The sequence below is a fragment of the Crotalus tigris genome, unplaced genomic scaffold (genome assembly GCF_016545835.1).
Source record: "Crotalus tigris isolate CLP2741 ecotype Arizona unplaced genomic scaffold, ASM1654583v1 scf7180000017550.10884619, whole genome shotgun sequence".
NCBI classification, from domain to species: domain Eukaryota; kingdom Metazoa; phylum Chordata; class Lepidosauria; order Squamata; family Viperidae; genus Crotalus; species Crotalus tigris.
Window position 1 is genome coordinate 6,253,606 of NW_024096468.1, and position 20,769 is coordinate 6,274,374.

The 20,769-nt window shown below is 43.4% G+C and overlaps 1 protein-coding gene across 2 annotated transcripts in view; it reads left to right on the top strand.

The window, feature by feature from the left end:
• The window catches only part of PAFAH1B1 (platelet activating factor acetylhydrolase 1b regulatory subunit 1), a 75,154-nt gene that overhangs the window by 16,782 nt on the left and 37,603 nt on the right, over positions 1–20,769 (top strand). For both annotated transcript variants that reach the window (XM_039341764.1, XM_039341771.1), the window contains exons 2-3: positions 6,763–6,974; positions 19,757–19,841. In XM_039341764.1, the coding sequence (XP_039197698.1) occupies positions 6,943–6,974; positions 19,757–19,841 (117 nt within the window). In that variant the 5' untranslated portion in view covers positions 6,763–6,942. The remainder of the gene's footprint in view (positions 1–6,762; positions 6,975–19,756; positions 19,842–20,769) is intronic.

Here is a 20,769-nt window from a genome sequence, read left to right on the forward strand (position 1 = left end):
GGATGCTGCAGCTGTTGAGCCAGTTGTCAACTGCCTGAATTTTGATCACATGACCCTGTGGATGCTGTGAAGGTCTTAAGTGTGAGGATGGGTCATAAGTCACTGTTTTCAATGCCATCATAACTTGCCTAACAGTTTGTTGTAAGTTGAGGAGTTACATGTAATGCAGTCTGGGATTTATGTAAAAATAGTAACATTCACTGACAAGGGTTCAAGAAAGTGGCTTCAGGAAGGTTGCTGTATTATGGATTTTCAAACTATTTCCTGGCAATTTGAAGAATATGCACATGATACAGCAATCAAAAAGTACCTAGTCAGTGGGGAAAACAAAATAAACCAGTAAATGCATGTAATTTTGATGGAAGTGTCTATATTACAACAGGGCTTATCTATAGAGATTTGTTAATGTCATGATATAAATAAAGGCTAAACTTGGAAGTGGTGTTATACTGCATGGAATCTTTTAAGAAAACACTTTGATGTGGAACCTGCAATCTTTATAAAATGCCTTCCAAACAAATACTAAGTATTTATGACTGCATACAGGGAATTGTTGCCACCTAGTTATAGGGATTTCCCCTATAACAGTGGTTTTCAGCCTGTGGTCCACAGACCCCTGGGGGGCTGCAATGTCATCACAGAGGGTCCACAAAGACTTGAAGAAATGTTATTGAAATTTTAAGTTAGGTCTTGGGAGATTTGACTGCTTGCAAGGAGTACACTATAAAACATATAGTAAAGTTAAAAACAACTTTCAAGTCTATACAGTGTTAGGACTTATTACACCAGTCTCTCTGTTTTCCTTTCTTGCCTGCTATTAAATATCAGAAGAGGACAATGAAGTATAAAATAACTTTTAAATCATTCAAGAGTTAATATGTATGTATTTATCAAATAGCTTGTCCATCTCACAAGTGACTCACCACTACTAAAACTAATAATTGCCTATCTTTAAAGCAAATGAGGCATGGCTTATTAGAACAAGGTTGTTATTAACATTACATGCTTAGATTGGTCAAATTTAATTTGCTTGTTTTTTGATAAAATTGTTGTAGGAGGCTGTTGAAAGAAAAATCTTCATCAGGGTCCAGTCCAAGCTGGGAATAAACAAAATGGAGACTGCTTTAGAAAGAAGGTTGTAGTTTATTGAAGAGCACAGTCAGACAGAAGCGTGGCTCTGGGAAAGCTGACCACGTGGAGCAGGGAGTGGTGGGTTTTTATACCTTCTTGGGCTTTTGTGTTTGGAGTTGTTCCTGTGGCATGAACTTTGACGTGAGGTTCGATGTGCCTTTCTGGTATTCTGATGGTGGTGGGTTAATCCTATTATGTCCTAAAGGTCATATCCTGCTTCCCTGTGGCTGATGGCTATGTCCTGTGTTGGGTTTTTTGGGTGACGAGTTGTTAATTCTAGGGATCTTTGTCTTTTTAATTCCATCAGCTCCAAGCTTCCTGGTGCCAGTCTTTCTGAAAGGATTATGATAGCTGCATTTCTACAAGGCTGGTTTCTGCTCGGGGGATGGGGTTTTGAGGCTATTAAGAAAAATTGGGCATGCTTTTCTGCCTTTTTAAGATCCTTTGAGGAAATATAATATTCTTCCTTTTAAATATTTTGTTCTCTTGGGAGGGGGGAGCTGACTTCCCACAAGGTTTTTGATCTTTTTTTTAATTTTTCAACATGAAATAGAATATTACTGGAATTACAATGAGTGGCATTTAAACATATTTTTATTTAAAAAATAAATTTAATCAGACAACCTTTTTGTAGTAAAGAGGGATGTGTTTAGATTTTTAAAAGCTCTTTGCTGATCAAATGCTATAGTGATTGGCAGAACAGAATATTGAAAAATACTTAACTAATCTCAAATTGGGTTTTTCTCAATGTTGATCATTCAATATTATCATTCCTTTTAAGACTGTAGGGTGGGATAAAAATTTAACATGCATTCACAATCATGAATAGAAAGAATAAATGTATACTATACAAAAAAGAAATTGAAGAAAAGGAGGGCAAACCAGTAGAATGAAGAACTGAAATAAGCATACCAACCAGATCCATCCACTTTGTAAAATATGTTTGCCAGGATCATGGATCAGGGATGTAACAGATTAATTTCTGAGATATATATTAAGCGCCCTGAAAGCCAATTTGGCTGGCCCATGTGAATTCATTGCAAAGACCAGCTATCTTTGTATCCAAACATAAAATGTTGGGGCTGGGGCCTTCGTGGGATAGTTTAATCTGTCCTTACGCTCCATGGACTAGGACTGGAAATGGGAAGAAAAAAAGAAACTACAGGTGGTCCTTGACTTATGACCACAATTGACCCCAGAATTTACGTTGTTAAGCGAGAAACTTGTTAAGTGAGTTTTGTTCCATTTTACGACTTTTCCTGTCACATTTGTTAAGTGAATCACTGCGATTCTTAAATTAGTAACATGGTTGTTAAGTGAATCTGGCTTCCCTATTGACTTTGTTTGTCAGAAGATCACAAAAGGAGATCACATGATCCTGGGACACTGCAGTATCATAAATATGAACCAGTTGTCAAGAGTCTGAATGTAAATTGCATGATCATGGGGATGCTGCAGCAGCCATAAGTGTGAAAAATGGTCACAAGTCACTTTTTTCAGTGCCATTATAACTTTGAACTATCACTAAATGTACTGTTGTAAATCGAGGACTCCCTGTAAATCTTTTTTTTTTTTTAAATCTTGGACAGAATTGGTTTTTAGGGTCCTTTTACCAGGAAGACATAGGGTGGGTTGCACCTTATAAGAAATAATAAAAATGTATTTTTGCCAAAGTAGCTTGAGGAGGGCTGAATCCTGCTGAGATTGCAGATCAAAATTTTAAAGCAGAGGCCCCCAACCTTTTGGGCACCAGGGACAAGTTCTGTGGAGAGAGGTTTTTTCCACAGACCAGTTTCGTGTGCTGCCTGCATCCCGCCGATGGGGCGATGCTTGTTTGCAATGCCCAGTTTCTGGCATGCCATGGACCGATATCAGTCCACAGGCTGGTGTCAGTGACCCCTGTCCTAAAGGGAAGATCTCAAAGGCTTGCGCACTATTAAAAAAAAGTAAAAATGTTGCTGAAATGGAGCCTATTAAACTACTCAGTGAAAAATCCAAAAGAACCCAGGCTCATAAATTCATGTCCTTTGTGTGGGAAATAGGGTGAGCTGAACTCTTAGTGCAAGAAGGTAAATATAATGCAGTCGACATACTTGAGGTCTGGTGGGATGACTCTTGAAATGCAGCTGTTGTAAAGGGCAGGATGAAAGGGCAGGATTAAATATTGTTATCAGTAGAAACACAGAATATCCATTTATTTTGAATGAGTTTAAACATTCTGCACCCTGCACATTGAAGGAATGTGTGCATTATCAGCGAGAATTCTGTAGAATATGTTAAGGGCCAGATAACTGGAAGAGGACTACCTTTAAAGAGCAAAAAGAAGGATATGGGGATTAGGACTGATGATGTTACCTTGTTTGGTAATGAAACGTCTGCATAAAAAATAACACTAAGCTCACAGAGCACCACAGAGCCCGCAGGGGACTAGTCAGCTTGATATCAGTACCTGAGAAGATTCTAAAGAAGATTTTGAATTGTTGTTAAGGAATATATAGGGTATCAGTGTGATTATGAGGAAGGAGCATGGATTTTTTTTCATGTTGAGGATGGAGAAATCCATATGATAGCATACTTCAGATAACTGAATGGAAAAGTTCAAGAACTATCCTGTAGCATTTCAGTGGGTAGGACACAGAAATATTACAGGAAGACAAATTCCAGATAAATGTTGAGAATATTTTCCTTGTGGAAGAATGCCTTAAGAGGGGAACCCAGTACCCAGAAAGATAGTAAGTCCCCTTTACTAAGAAGCGCTGAGACATAAATTGGGGGCAGCCATCCATCATCAATGCTTTTATTTGGATGAAGTAGAGATTGGAGTTTATTTACCTACGTGACTCTTTACATTTTTCCTGTGATGATATCAGCTGCATAATGATCCTCTCATGCAAATAAACTGAGTTATGCAATAGTATAATTATGCGAAGGTGTAAATCACAGCAGAAACTTAGTCAAGTGCTTGAGAAGTTTGTTGCATCAAGATCTGGTAAATTGATCTTACACTGTTTTCAGTTTGGGTGAACTATACATTTTGCTTTTTGAAAAAGCACATAAATATTTTTACTGGGTAATAAGTTGATTTCCTGTCATAGGAAGCAGATTAAGAAGTAAGGCTGTAGCTGATCATTTTAATTCATTGTCAGAGCCATAAGAGTGTGTGGTAATTATTGATGGTTGAGAATATTAGTATATTTCTTATACATGGGAGTTACAATGTTTTAAAGTTATTTAACATCTTCGTATTAAAAATTATTTTATTAAAGCTTTCCAATGGTAACTACAGATGAAGAGGTTACACTGATTAGGATTTCTTGAGCAGAAAGAATCATACAATTAAACAGGCTTGATAATTATACAAGAGGAAGGCTTAGGCTAATTAATCTCTAGCATATTTATACACTAGTATATATAAACAAACATAATTCATTACATCTTTTTCTTGTTAGAACATTCAGTGGAATGCTGTAAGCATGACTTTGATATGTAAAATTCCATTAAGGCTTCAAAATCAATGTCAGATGAATATGTTTAGAAATAAACATAGAATAAAGGGAGTAGCACAGCTAAGGAAAAGGGGGGAAAAAATGGCGGACTGCGTTTTTGGTGACCCCCGTGAAATGGTCGTTCGACCCAGATGGGGTTCCCACCCACAGGTTGAGAACCACTGGCTTATAGGCATCATTTAAACATTATAAGAAACTGTTTAATCTTACAGAAGTTCCATCTTGGGTTAAAAATTCAATAAACATTATTTTCTTTTGACTTGAATACTTAAATGGAGATTTTTTAAAAACAAAATACTTTTTTGTTTCTTGCATTCTTGCTTGAATATTACCCTGTATTAAACATTACGAATATTGCCTCTGAGTCATCAAGAAAAGTGGCTGAGATCTAGGATTGACTGAAGTATGAAATGTATGGTTGGTTACGGTAAAGTCTTGCCAATAAAAACGGTAGATGATAAAATTCTCCCGTGAAACAGTGTCCGTATGAAAGAGCCAGGTGTGTTAATTGAAGGACTTCAGTAGATTGACTAGATCAGAGGTCCCTGGCCCCCGGTCCGTGGACCAGTACCGGGCCGCAACATGCCAGCAACTGGTCCGCACAAATAAAGTCCCATCCGTGGGATGCAGGCAGCACACAAAACCACGCACTCAATGGAAAAACTTTTCTCCAAAAGAACCGGTCCTGGTGCCCAAAAGGTTGAGACCTCTGGACTAGATTACAATTTGGAGTCTCATTTTTATACTATTCCTACTGGATTCATAAGTGTAATAGAAAACACTAAAGTACAGCATAATGAAAGTTAAAAAGTTTTGGCAAAGTTTTATTTAGTGTAAATTGTAATCTTTCATATCATCAACATCATCATCATCCTAGCCATTGTCTATTCACACGTTCCATATGCTTCGAACTAAGACGATCCTGAGCTTTCTTTTGCCAACTGGCCCGCAATATTTGTTGATGTTGTCGCTCCATCTTGTTTTAGGTCTCTTTCATGGACACTTTTATCAAGTGGGATTCTATGACTGCCTTGGTCCACCTGCCATCAGTTCGTCTTGCTATGTGACCAGCCCATTTCCGTTTCAGTTCTTTTACTCTCTTGATGATATTGTATAGTTTTGTTTGTTCTCTAATCCATGTGCAGGTCTTTCTATCTTGTCTTGTGATGCCGAGTGTGTATTTTTCCATGGCTCTTTGCGCGACTCACATCTTTTGTATCAATTGTGGGCTTAATGTCCATGTTTCACCGGGAGAGCAGATAGCCCACACTGATCAAAAGCTTTTCATTTTCATTTATTTATGAAAATACATACGAAAGATTCTCCTGAATCTTTCATATGTATTTTTCATAAATAAATGCACTTTTAAGCATAATAAATCATCTCCCAGTTTTTTTCATTTTAAAGAAATTACAGAACTGGGTTTTTCAAGTTCATAATATTCTTGAATATAAATTAATGAAATATTTCAGTATTATCGAATGTGATTTGTCAAACCTTTTTATTAACTGCTATTCTCCAATTGATGACTTTGTATGTTGAATGTACTAGAATATTTTTCTGCAGAATATTTAATGACCCTAGTTCAGTAATCTTTGATTGGCTAACTGGAGCATACCATTTTATATATTGTATCAGTGATACCATTGTTTTTAAAATTTTCTTTAAATATTTTGAAAAAAGGGAAGACGATTAAAGGAAAAGATTGATCTATTCTGCATAATATGGGACAAACTACTGATCTGACAAATGACAAACATTGATGTTTTCTAATTTGTGTAGCTAATTTTTTAAGGCATTGGGGCTGCTTGTAAAATATGGGAAAGGCAGAACAAAGTTTGATTTACTTATATTTAAATTTAAGTAAGAATACAAGAAAATAATTAAATAAAGCCAATGCAATTATTCTTTGTATAAAATAATATTTTTACTCAGGCACATTAAAAATTACCGGCTTGTGGAAATTTGGGGAAAGCCTCTTTGAGGGATGGTACTCTTTAACCTAAAATCATACATAACTCTTAAAATTCCTGCATATTTTATGCTGCGAACATCCTTAAATGGTAAAACTGTATGTTACTGACACATTCTATGAAATACTATTGTTTTCCCTTTTGTTTTCTAGATGGAATGACTCTTCATTGTTGAATGCATCCTGCCTATTTACTAGTGTTTACCTGTGGCACTGCCTTGTCTTTTGGGTTGAAGCCACTTTGTGGCAGACTAAATTGTGCATCACAGAATTTCAAAGGAGCTTGACGCAGAGGAGACAGCTGGATCGCATTAGCCAGACATCACACCCACAATGGTGCTGTCACAAAGGCAACGAGATGAGCTGTGAGTACCAGAGAGCATCAAATGTTAATGTTGACTTTGTCTTCAATCAGCTGCTGGCAGTGGTCAAGTTTTATTTTGTTGAATTAATTCTGCTAACCACAAAGCAACAATTGCTAAAGAAAAGATGGTGGCAATTCATAAGGAACAATGCACATCAGACTGCTTCCAAATTCTAATATCTGGTTTCATATGGGAAAGTAGCTAGCCCAGGGGTAGCAACCTTGGCTCTTTTATGACTTGTGGACTTCAACTCCCAGAGTTCCTGAGCAAGCATGGCTGGCTCAGGAATTCTAGGAGTTGAAGTCCATGTGTCATAAAAGAGCCAAGGTTGCCTACCCTTGGGTTAGATATAGGATGGCAAGAGAGGGGAAGCAGCACATTTTAAAGCAGTCTTAGAATTTAGAATAGAATAGAGCTGGAAGGGACCTTGGAGGTCTTCTAGTCCAGCCCTTGCTCAAGCAGGAGAACCTATACCATTTCAAACAATCTTCTCCAACCTGGACTCACTCTAGTTGTATAAACTGCAGCTTCCAAAATTCTTAATAAAGACCATGCTGCTTATACCTCAAGAATTCTGGGAATTCATGCACATAAAGTTGGAGGATGTCAAGCTGCCCAATGCTTCCATCTGGAAGCTTGAGGAAATTTGAACCATATTAAGATATGCTGGGGTTGTTCATAATAAATGTGAGATAATCACACATTTGGCAAATTACTGTAAGGAATTCATATAATTTGCTAGGGTGCCCAGTTATGGGCATTTGGTTAGTTCATACACATTCATGATTAGCTCTTTTTTTAACCATGGTTTATTGAACATAGTTGGCTGGATACAGAGCATGTTCATCCAGAAATAAACTGAATTAGTGTGATATACTTCAATTACAGAAAAGGACTGGAACAAAACTTGAGTAAAATAAATTACTTGAAGACATAAAGCAGGGGTCTTCAAACTTGGCCCTTTTATAACTTGTGGACTTCAACTCCCAGAATTCCTCAGCCAGCATTCTTGGCTGAGGAATTCTGGGAGTTGAAGTCCACAAGTCATAAAAGGGCCAAGCTTGAAGACCCCTGACATAAAGGTTTGGAGAAAGGGTATAAGGTCTGGCTTCCTTCCTCATCAAAATTAATAGAAGAAACACAGCATATTTACTGTAGCTATCTAAGGCCATGGTAACAGATCAAGATTTTTTCATACGTTTTGAGATTAGCTTGTACTACAGCTTGTTTATTTAATTGATTTATATAACTCCCCAAGCCTGTGACTCCATTGTGTATGTTTTTGCTATGCCTTAAAAATAAGTTCATTTTGTAACTGAATAGTGCTCTGGATGTGGCTTTTGAAGTAGCTGCTTGAGGTCCTCCCAAGGTCTCTGGGTATATTGTAAAGTAGCTGAGCCTTCAAGTGTCTATGGCTGACTCATAGCTTTTAAGTATGGATCCAGAGGGGACACTCTATACTGTTTGGTGCTGTGATTGAACAACAGTACAGAACATTCTCCAGCAGGATGGCTGTAGAGTCCAAATGGATGGGTTCTATGACGGCCTTCCTGCCTGGCAGACTGGGTAAAAACTTCGGCCACACCCCTTCCTTTGGGCGTGACCCCAGTTTTAACTCAGTCTCGAAGCCTGGTAGACGTGCGAGAAGCAGCTCTCAGAACAATAGGAATTTAGCCCAAAAGAAAAGGGAAAGAAGCCTCTTCCTTCCATTTGAATGAAAAGCTCTCTGGCAGCTGATAGAACTTAAAAGGCACAGCCAGGATCGGCGGAGTTGTGAGTGGGGCGTCAGGGCGGCTAGCAGGGGAGGCTTGGAATGGGGCCGGATCGCTCGTTGATATCCGGCCCGCCGACCAGCTGTTTGGCGCGGGGATCCCACCGGGTTGTTCGTCGCCCTCCGATCCGACAAACAGCTGAGTGGCCGGCTCGGCTCGGCCGACAGAACTGTGGCGCGCGGGAAGCGGCAAACCGCGGCGCTGCTCGGCATCGATCAGCTGAGCGGCACGAAAAGCAGCCCTGACTAGGACAGAGCCTTAACGCTATTTTCCTTCCCTCAGAGGAGAGGCGCAGCCCCTTAAAACCAAAGGAGTCTCCCTTACTACTGAATTCAAAGATCCGCCATTGTTTAAACCGCGTGGCTTCCCGGGCTATCTTTGGGAGGCGTGGCTTCCTCCCATTCGCCATTTTGAACAAGCGGATTCCCGCTGCATTTTCCCTTGGGGGTGGGGCTACCACCCGGATTCCTTTTCCCTGCAAGCAAAGAAGGGATCCCTTTAGGTAAGGATCTGAGGTTCCTCAAGAAAATAAGGCAAGAGGAAGGAAGAGGGAAAAGGAAGAGATCCGTTTTGATCGTGGTCTGCTGCTACAGCCACAGACTGGGGGAGAGAGAGACATAAACTGCTCTTGTCTGGACTAGGTGAGGAGGTGAGGAGGAATTTTTTTCCCTGACTGTTCCTATAGTGACCTTTAGTCACTGCCTTGCAGGATCTTCTGTCCAAAGACTCCTGTCTGTCCGGCCATTGTCTGTATAGGCAGAAGAGGGCACAGCCCCAAGCATCTGCATCTGATCTGCGTACCTCATTCCCCCACTCCAGGCATTACCTACTCGGGGTGTCTGGCACAATGGCAGACAATGTCTCGTATTCAGTCACACAGGTCCCTCAATTGTCCCCCCCACAGCAACAACAAAAACGCAGATCTTCTGAGTCAGAGGTGGGGGGGAAGAAGAAAGCTAAAACAAAGCACCTTTCTCAGAAGGGACAGTCTAAAACGGCTGAGCGAGAGGCTTTGAGGAGACATTTGGCTTTAGAAAGACAAATTAGCAGGGCACAGAGAACCAATGCCAATGGGACAGATTTGGTTTCCCCTGTCCCAGCGGTGGCGCCCAGCACAGAGCCTACTGCCGAGGAAGTGCTCAAGACTTGGTCTCCTCCTGGGGAAACTGAGCAGTTAGATTCCTCCAATCCCTCCTCACCAGCTTCTTCACCCGACCACACTCCAGCGCCTCACTCCAGCGACAAGGCGCAGGAGAACATATGGTCGGCACAATTTCATGCATTCATGCAGGATGCATTCTCCCAGTTCATGGCTTCTAAGGGGCAAGTGGCCTTTCACACACCCCGTAAGGGTCGGGCTAGGCCACCCCCTACCAGTACCTCTGAAACTTCCTCTCAACTGGGAGAGGGTGACTCAGTGGACCTTGACATGTCAGACATGCCCCTCTCGGAGGACGAGGAGACTGCACCTGAGCAGGCGACGAGCTCTGGCCTCTTTAACCCAGCGCTCCTAAAATCACTCCTGATAAAGGCAGTTTCCACAGTCAACCTAACATCAGTACAGGATGAGAAGCCCTCAACAAGCAAGGAGGCCAATCCTCTATTTGCCAAAAAGGTTCCACAAGATAAGTACATTCCATGTGCGGAGGTCTTTATGACCACGCTGGAGGAACAATGGTCCTCACTTGCAAGCCCACCGGCACCCAACAGCGCGGAAAGGAAGCTTTTCAACCTATCTCCCTCCTTCTCTAACATGTTAGAGGTTCCTGCTGTAGACAACCCCTTAATCTCATTATTTTCTACCTCCGCGATTCCAGGAGACATGGCGGAGGTCTTGAGACCTGAGGAGAAGAAATTTGAACACTCCCTCCGGCATTCCCATATGGCTGCAGCCTGGGCGGCCAGAGCAGCCACCTCATCATCATTCTTCGCGAGGGCCAGTATCATGTGGCTGAGGGAACTGCAAGGCACGGTGTCTCCAGACCAGGTCAGAGTACACCAAACATTGGCCAAGCTCCTCGCGGCCTCTCAATTCGTGTCTGACGCTTCACTGTACGCAACGAAATATGCGGCAAGATCCATTGCGGCCACAGTGGCCTCGCGTAGGCTACTGTGGCTCAAAAATTGGAAGACAGACCTGAGGTCCAAATGGCGTCTATCGACGTCCAAGTACAGTGGAGAAGCCTTATTTGGGTCCATACTGGACCCACATGTCAGCGAAGGCAGAGACAAGAAAAAAATCCTAGTACACCCATCAAAGAAGTTAGACAGGAGAGGCAGTCAGGATTTCCGGAGACAGGGCTTCCGCCCAGGAAGCCCCTTGGAATGGAGACAGCCCTTTCGATCAGGGCAATCCTGGGACTGGCCCAGAGGCTCACGATCCTTCTATCCGAGACAGGATCGAACCCAGGATCGCCAAAGCCCGGGAGCCAGAGGCCAGTTCCAGTCCAGACGCCCATATAGGGGAGCGGGAGGCAGATCCTTTAAGCGTACCAAGTGACGCCAAACAGGACACTCCCATCGGGGGTCGGTTAGGAAACTTCATCGAGGTCTGGGAGCAGACCACGACCGACGCCTGGGTCCTGGAAACGATCAGGCATGGCCTGACCTTAGACTTCTGTTCTCCCCCACCAAATCGGTTCATCAGATGTCCCATCTCCAGAAGAGCGCACAAGACGAGGCTGATAACTTCGGCCATAGCCCACCTCCTGTCAATCCAGGCCATAGAGAGGGTACCAAAGGAGGAGGAGGGAAGAGGATTTTATTCTATCCTCTTCGTCATCCCAAAGACATCAGGAGGGTGGAGAGCAATCTTGGACCTGAAGGGCCTGAACTATTTCATAAAGTACAGGAGGTTCAAGATGCACTCCTTGAAATCCATCCTAGCCAGCGTCAGGGAGGACGATCTATTATCCTCAATAGATCTCACAGAGGCGTACCTACACATCCCCATTCATCCCAGTTACCGGAAATTCCTCAGATTTACCTACGCGGGTCGACATTACCAATACAGGGCATTACCCTTCGGACTATCATCAGCACCAAGGGTATTCACCAAGATCCTAGCTGTAATAGCGGCCCATCTCAGGTTGATCCCGGTTCGCGTTCAGTTTTATCTGGACGACATCTTGATTCAATCCAGATCTCGGGAGCAAGCAAGGGCAGATCTCGAGACCACGATCCGAACCCTACAGGGGCACGGATTCTCGGTCAATCTAAACAAGAGCCACCTCACTCCCTCAAGGAGACTGCAACACCTGGGCGCGGTGATAGACACGTCACAGTGCAGGGTATACCTTTCCCAGGAGCGACTGATCAGCATATCCAAGCTAATTCACCAAATTCAAAAGATCAGGAGAGTGCCCTTGCTACAACTCTCGAAGCTCCTGGGGAAGATGATATCTTGCATGGGCATCATCCCATGGGCAAGGCTCCACTCGAGGGAGTTGCAGTGGTTCCTCCTGCCCTACCAGAGGAGGAACCTCAGCACCTCCAGCAAGAGGGTGCTGGTACCAGCACAGGTGATGAAATCACTAAAATGGTGGCTATCCCCCACAACACTCAAGGGGAGCATATTCAGGGAACCAAACAGGGTCACACTCACGACAGATGCGAGCCTGTTCGGATGGGGGGCCCACCTGGGAACCCAGATAGCGCAGGGCCAGTGGGGACAGAAGGACCTGTCACACAGCATCAACTGGCTAGAGCTCTGGGCCATACACCTGGCCCTCCGTCATTTCTCTCACCTAGTAACGAGGAGGCACGTCCTCGTGCTTACAGACAATGTAGCAGCCAAGGCACATGTGAACAAGGAGGGAGGAACGAGATCAGTGGAACTAATGAAGGAAGCATTGGCGCTGGCCCGATGGGCAGAAACCAATGTGAGTTCCATCAGAGCGGAACACATCTCAGGGGAGACAAACACCCAGGCAGACTCCCTGAGCAGAGCCAAGGTGGACCAGTCGGAATGGCGTCTGGATCCGGCTCTCTTCGAGGAGATCTCCTGGAGGTTCGGACAACCGCACCTAGATCTATTTGCCAACCACAAGAACACACAGCTCCTCAGGTTCTTCTCCAGATTCCCGTCCCCGGGATCGGAGGGAACGGATGCTCTCAGGTGCCGGTGGCCGGCGCAACTCCTGTACGCCTTCCCACCGCTGCCATTAATACCGGCGACCATACGCAAGATGATCCTGGAGGGCGCAGAGATGGTCTGCATTGCCCCTCACTGGCCACGGCGCCCGTGGTTTGCCGACCTCGTGGACCTTTCGATATCACCTCCGTGGAGGATTCCCCCGGACAGGGTAAAGCTCAGGCAGGGCAAGCTTGTACACCCAGATCCCCAGTGGCTACATCTAGCCGCTTGGCATTTGAGCGGCAAAGCTTAACTAAACAATCTTATTCGGCAGGGGTGATATCGATCATACAGGCATCACGAAGAGCGTCCACTAATAGGATTTACGACGCTACATGGAAGGGATTTTGTAGGTGGTGCGCTTCGCTTCACCTAGACCCGACCACAGTATCCATCCCTAATATCCTAGATTACCTATTGGAGGGTCTTAATAAGGGCCTGTCAGTCAATATCATCCGCAGACAGATATCGGCCCTCTCAACTGTACTCTCCTGCGACAACTTAACTTCTCTAGCACAACATCCAGCGATTAGTGCTTTCTTAAAAGGGGCATCTAACACAAAGCCCCCAGTCATACACAGGTACCCGTCCTGGAACCTGCCTAAGGTCCTTCTAGCCTTGACATCAGCACCCTTCGAGCCTCTTGAAACATGCTCACTCCATCACCTATCACTGAAGGTATCTTTCCTTGTGGCAATCACTTCAGCAAGGAGAATCTCAGAGCTTGCAGCACTGTCAGTGAGGAAGGATCTGTGTACCTTCTTCAAAGACAGGGTCGTTCTTAGACCAGACCCGACCTTCATTCCGAAGGTAAATAGCATCTTTCACAGATCTCAGGAACTTACGCTTCCTGATTTCTGTCCCAAGACCCAAACATAGGCTAGAACACAGATGGCACAAGCTAGACGTGCGGAGAGCGCTGTGTTTCTACGTGAAACGCACCTCGGCTTTCCGAAAGACTGAAGCATTATTTGTGTCCTTTCAACCAGCAACTATGGGAAAGAAGGTATCTCCTTCCACCATAGGCAGGTGGATCAGAGCCTGCATAGCACAGGCATACGTCTCACAGGATTTGCCAGCACCCACTCAGGTGACTGCCCACTCAACTCGGAGCGCAGCCACATCTGCGGCGTGGCTAACACAAGCTCCGGTGGAAGAGATTTGCAGGGCCGCAACCTGGTCCTCACCTTCGGTTTTCATTCGACATTACCGTTTAGATTCCCTAGCAGCAGCAGATGCGGCTTTTGGCAGAAGAGTTCTTCAACAAGTCGTATCTGCTCAGAGTTCGGTAGCCTAGACATTCCCTCCCAGGGGGACATGAGGGCTTTGGTATGTCCCATCCATTTGGACTCTACAGCCATCCTGCTGGAGAAGGGGCGTTGTCTTACCTGAACGCCTTTTCTCAGCAGGATGATGTAGAGTCCAAGCCCACCCAGAGGATAGGTCTAGGCAGGGAGAGAATAACGATATAATAAAGAGCTGCAATGTTAATTCCAACAAAGTTTCTCGCCTAAGTTAAAACTGGGGTCACGCCCAAAGGAAGGGGTGTGGCCGAAGTTTTTACCCAGTCTGCCAGGCAGGAAGGCCGTCATAGAACCCATCCATTTGGACTCTACATCATCCTGCTGAGAAAAGGCGTTCAGGTAAGACAACGCCCCATTTCTCCATGCAGTCTTGTTGAATGTATTGTAAATTCCATCCAAGACCACCTGTTCATTAAAGTAAGCTGAGTCTTGCACCATCTATTGACAGAAGAAAATTATGTTGACTAAGTGAGGCATCTTCTATGCTAGAAAGTAGTATTACAGAATTTGCTTCTGAAAACCTGAGAACTGCAGGGCTCCTGAGTAGGTGGTGTGCATTTTAGTAATGTAGTCTTTCACTTTGCTAAACTCTTGTTCTGAATGGAGTCATATGTCTACTGTGTTAATATTTGTCAGTGCTGTGTTCACCTGCAGACTTTTGATTCTTTTATTGTAAGCCATCTCACTTGACTGTGATTATAGCTAGAAAGGTGGAGTGCCTGTTTTTTAAAATAAAGAATGGAGAACAATGTGGTTACAGCACTTCTGTACTTCAGAAGCATTAGTCTAAAGCAGGGGTGTCAAACTGCTGGCCCACGGGCCAGATGCATCACACCAAAACCGTGCCCACCCCATTGCTGGCAATGGGGAAAAAGTCACGATACATCGCGACACGTCATGTGACGTTGCGAGTTTGACACCCCTGGTCTAAAGCCATGTAGCATGAATTTATTCAGGCTCCTCTTTCTTTTCCTCATCCATTGCACATCAACTTGGCACATGGATGAGGTTGATAATGTCATGGGAACAGGATCAGAAACTCAGCCTTCCCCTATTTTATGTCTTCAGGGTGTCTTATGTCTTCAAGGTGCATTGGGCTTCCACCATCATGCAGCCTCTGCCAGTACGATGAATGGCTGAAGAAGGCCCTAAAATGTGATGCCGACTATTGCGTAGTATTGCAATGCCACCTCAATGGCCTTACAATGTCACATTTAATTCATCACATTACACCAACGCACTCTTAATCATCCTTTTGATGAATACCTCACAAAATTTCTAAAAGTATTTTTAACGTGACATGTTTGAGAATGGATAGCTCTGTTTAACATAATATCTATGTATTGGCTTCTCCTATCTAATATAGTCCAGATATGTAGGACTATAACTATTATAATGCTCAATCAGCTTGCCCTTTAGCCAACACATCGGGCGAAGGTAAGGATTATAACTAAAAATGGTGTTACATGCTGTTTATACTGTCACATAATTCTATACTTGAAGTGGCTTACAAAAAGGGAAAGTTTATTTGTTTGCTGCCAAGAGGACAATAAAGGGGAATGATTTAATGGAAAGACTTTCTGAATTTGGACAGTACTATTGAGAAGGCATTGGGCAGTCCTCCAGCTAATTAAATATGGCAGAACATGCTCAGGTGACATTCCATTGACTTCCAAAATTAGCATGCTGCCTATATAGAAGGTCTGACTCCTATAGACTGAATTCACTGGTGTTTCAGAGGCAGAGAGCATCTTCAGGTAACATTAATAGATGTGTTGGAGGGTGTTTTGAACGTTATCTTTGAAGACCTTGGGCCCTAAGCTGTTTACAGTTTAATAGATCATTGTTGGTATCTTAGATTGAACATGGAGAGTTAATTTACTTGTTCTAAGATGACAGATTCAGTAGGCATGTATGTTTGAGGGAGAGCTTTCTAGCAAGTTCTGGATTCACCAAGGCAGTTTTATCAATAAGGATGTTATTTCTTGGCAAAAATATTGCAGTATACAATGAAGAAAACTGTTCTGCTAGCTAGCTTGATGACTCAGCCTTCCACCCTTCCTAGGTCGAGGTCGGTAAAACCAGGACCCAGATTGTTGAGGGCAAGATGCTGACATTGTAAATGGATCAGAGGGTGCTGTAAAGCATTATGGAGTGATATATAAGTGCTATTGCTATTGATGGTCCCACAGTAGTAATCAAAGGGTTAGTTGTTGGTCAGTTAACTGCTGATCAGGTTGTTGTCCTGGTTCAATAAACCAAGTAATGCTATGCCCCTTTTCATTTTGGTCATAGCCTGCCTGCAATCATAGCCCTTTTTGAGAATCAGCGCCTCTTGTCTTTATTACTGCAGTCTTCTTTTACCAGCTTTTAGCAGCAAATCGTTTGGAATAGAAGAAGCTTCTTGTTTAGACTACAGAATAACAATGCACACCACAAATAGATGATTGGTTAGAATAATAGTTACATTTATTTTATGCTTCCTAGCGTGGGAGAAACCCAGAAGGGACCAAAATTGCATTTATATTATCTTGATTTTAAAAAATCTGTTTAACCAAAATCTGATTAACATAAAACTGCCATATGACGTTTTCTGGGCAGGAAAATCATAAAGAAATCTAATTGCCAAGAATTAGCAGCTTTTAGAATCATAATGCTACAATTGTATATCAGGTTCTGTCTATAGTGCATGGATAATCCTAGGTCAGGGGTAGGCAACCCAAAACACTCAAAGAGCCACTTGGACCCATTTCCCACCAAAAACAAAACACTGGGAGCCGCAAAACCCTTTTGATATCTAAAATGAAGATAACACTGCATATATCCTTTTTTACCTTTATTATAGGTGTGTGTATGTGTGTGTGTGTATGTGTATGTGTATATGTGTGTGTATACACACACACACACACACACATACACACATTAAAAATAAAAGTAAAAATATGACTCTTGGGAATATCCATACTATTAAAACAATGATCACCAAGAGAATGCTTTAAGAGAATAAAATTACATACACACAAAGGTAAAAAAAGGATATATGCAGTGTTATCTTCATTTTAGATGTCAAAAGGGTCTCTCTTTCCCTTCTCTCTCTCTCTCCCTCTCTCTCTCTTTCTCTCTCTCTCTTTCTCCTATCTGCTGCTCACCTGGCAAGCTTCAAGCTATTGTCCAACAACCTCCGGGGTAGGCAACCTCGTCTCTTTTATGACTCATGGACTTCAACTCCCAGAATTCCTGAGTCAGCCTAGCTGGGCTAGCTAGCTCTCTCCTGCCCTTCCTGCTTCCTGCTTCCTTCAGAGATGCAGCAAAGGAAGGAGCTCCGTCCAGAAAGCTTTTCAGCTCCTCGGAGAACACTGTGAGTGCACTCTCTTTTACACACACACACACACACACACAAAAAAAAAAACACACACACACACCCAGACACACACACACACACACAGAGAGAGAGAGAGAGAGAGAGAGAGAGAGAGAGAGAGAGAAGCAGGGAAGTGCAATTGCCTCTCTCTGTCTCTGTCTCTCTCTGCAAAGGCAGAGGAGGCTGGGAGCCACAGGGGAAGGCTCAAAGAGCCGCATGCGGCTCCGGAGCCGCAGGTTGCCGACCTGTGTCCTAGTGCATATGGATGGAAAAAATTATCTTTGCAAACAGCTTAGCTAGGGCTTCAGGATCAGGACCAGCACTACATTGATCCTGGATATAAACAGATCTCTTAGGTCAGGGGTCCCCAACCCTCGCTCCGTGGCATGCCAGCAACTGGTCCGTACAAATAAGCAAAGCCCCATCCGTGGAATGCAGGCAGCACACAAAACCACACACCCTCTGGTCCGTGGAAAAACCTCTCTCCGCGGAACCAGTCCCTGGTGCCCAAAAGGTTGGGGACCTCTGTCTTAGGTCTGATGTTACATGTGTCAACTCTGCAACAATCCTGGCCACAGCCATTTTGCTTGTTCTAGGTTGCCACAAGAATGGGAGGGGGTGCGGGGTCTAAACAATTTACTGTCCCGTGGGAACCAAGGTCATTTCTGCCAGTTAGTGGGGGTCGTGGGCATTTAGTTAGAAAGCCCACCAAACTATTCTATTGGGGAATGGAGCTGATTACATAGTAGTGGGGAAGGAAGTTCACCTTCCTAATATTGTTTCTCTCTGAAGGGATCTTCAGACTTGGTTTCACTTTTGACCATGCTGATACTATGTAACCAATAAACATGTTCTTTGAGGAATTTTCAAGCCTTGGAGTTCTGATTTGTTTGGTCCTGTTTATCGGAACCTTGACAGCATGATATTTGCAGCTGGAATAAGACAAAATTGCAAAATTGATATGTTGGATCAGTTCAGGCTTTAAATCAGTTAGTTGTACTGCAAGAAAATGATGTAAGAGATTACTTAGATGGGGAGGTCCTTAAGACTAAACTCAGTTATCAAGAAAGAGTACAGTGCCAGAGCTGCTGTTTGGGAATACAGGAGAGATTCTTGGATCTGCATCTGCTGGTTCAAGAAAGATCCTGGCCTCTGTGTCTCAATAATGAGCTACTTGAATTGGAAGCCACGCCCTCTACAAATAGTCCTCAACTTAACAAAAGTTCGTTTAGTGACCATTCAAAGTTACAACAGCACTGAATAGAATGACTTATGGCTGGTTTTCACACTGACAGCCATTGCAGCATCCCCATAATCACATGATCAAAATTCAGACACTTTATCAACTGACTCCCATATATGACAGTCACAGTGTCCTGGAGTCATGTGATCACCTTTTACAATCTTCTGACAAGCAAAGTCAGTGGGGAACAACTGCATTACTAACTTAACAACTACAATGATTCACTTAACAACTGTGTCAAGGTCATAAAATGAGGCAAAATTTGCTTAGCAGCAGATATTTGGGGTCCATTATCATCGTAAGTCGAGGGTTACCTGTACCATCATTCTTTTAAAACCTGATTTAAGTTTTGATGAGTGATTTTCACCCAGTCCATATTTAATTGCAGAATTAATTCAGGATTTCCATTTGCCCCTGTGGGATTTTTTTTAAAGAAAGATGTGTGGCTGAATGTTCTGGATGTATGCAATCTTAACTCCTGGTGCTCTGCCACCCCCTTATAATTACTGACGTGTAGATTTTTTTTAATTTATTAAATTTTTTATGCCACCATCTCCCCTAAAAGGTTAAAATGACTAGGAAGTCCACAATTCCTCCTTCTGCAGAATAGAAATTAGGCATGTATCTAACACTCCTAACACTGTAAAGCAGTCTAGGATGACAGAAGAAACAGTTATGTCAGAAACCTCTGACAAGTCCAGGCAAAGACTTGATTTCCTCAGTTCTCTGGCAAAATAACTGCTGTTACTACTAATAAATATACTGTAAAATACGTTTTATGTTGTACAGAGTATGGCAGATGTATGTACACACAGATTGTAATGAGTCGTGATTTCCATTTGAAAACAAAAGGAGACAGTTTTGTCTCCATGATGTTTCTGGCAGAACCAGTATAGGAGGTAACATAGGTTGGGGAGTATTCAAAATTCCTGTGATGTTAATCTCTGAACCAACTCTCTTTGTTTAGAAATCGAGCGATAGCAGATTATCTTCGTTCTAACGGCTATGAAGAGGCATACTCTGTTTTTAAAAAGGAGGCAGAGCTTGATGTGGTGAGTATATTTCACATATTCCAGTTAGGGGATAATTCTTCCCACAGTCCCTTTCCAGTGATCCCATAGTGTCAGCAGTCCCCTTAGTACAGTATAATGTCCTATACCAGACATGTCAAACACAAGGCCTGGGGGCCGGATGCGGCCCATGAAGTGGTTTCATGTGGCCCGCGAAGCCATCCTGGAAACAGTGAGTTCTCCAGTACAGGAGATGGATAATCCACGGATGGGTTTTCTCTGTCTGCCTGCTCTTGAGACCAAGTAGCCAAAGCTTGACACGCCCCCACTTCCTGTGGAGTCCATTCTTAACTTGGTCTCTGCTCGGAGAAGACTCGTTTTGGCGTGGCTCTCAGCTTATCAGGTTAGACAAGAAATCCATTGATTGATTATCCCTTGATAATTGGCTTCCCCTTCCCAAAAAATTTCCACCTATAGGAATTTAACCACAAAATTTTCTGGGGATCAGTCCTGATCTCAAACCTAAAATTAAAAAGGGGATTGGTGGGGAGGGAAATTTCCCCACAGATATCAGCCAGCCCCAGGGCTCTGGGGGGTGAAAAGGGGGGGAAGAAGGCATCAGCAGAGACTACTTGCTGAACCTTTTCCCCCAACCACTAAGTTTTCCTTGGGATCATCCCTGATCCTATATTAAAATTGAAAAAGGGGGTGTGGGGGGGGGGAAAACTCCCCACGGATCCCAGTCAGCCCTAGGGCTCTGGAGGTGAAAAGGGGGGGGGGAACAAAGGCATCAGCAGAGACCACTTGCTGAGCCTTTCTCCCCAACCTTCCAAGGGATTTTTTTCCTCAAATTGGGGGAAAAAATAACAATCTCCAGGTCCGGATTCAAACTTGAATTCGGATCATTGGAGATTCCCTAGCAGCCCAGGGCAACCGCGGGCGCCATTTTAGTTGCCGTTTTCAGACAACA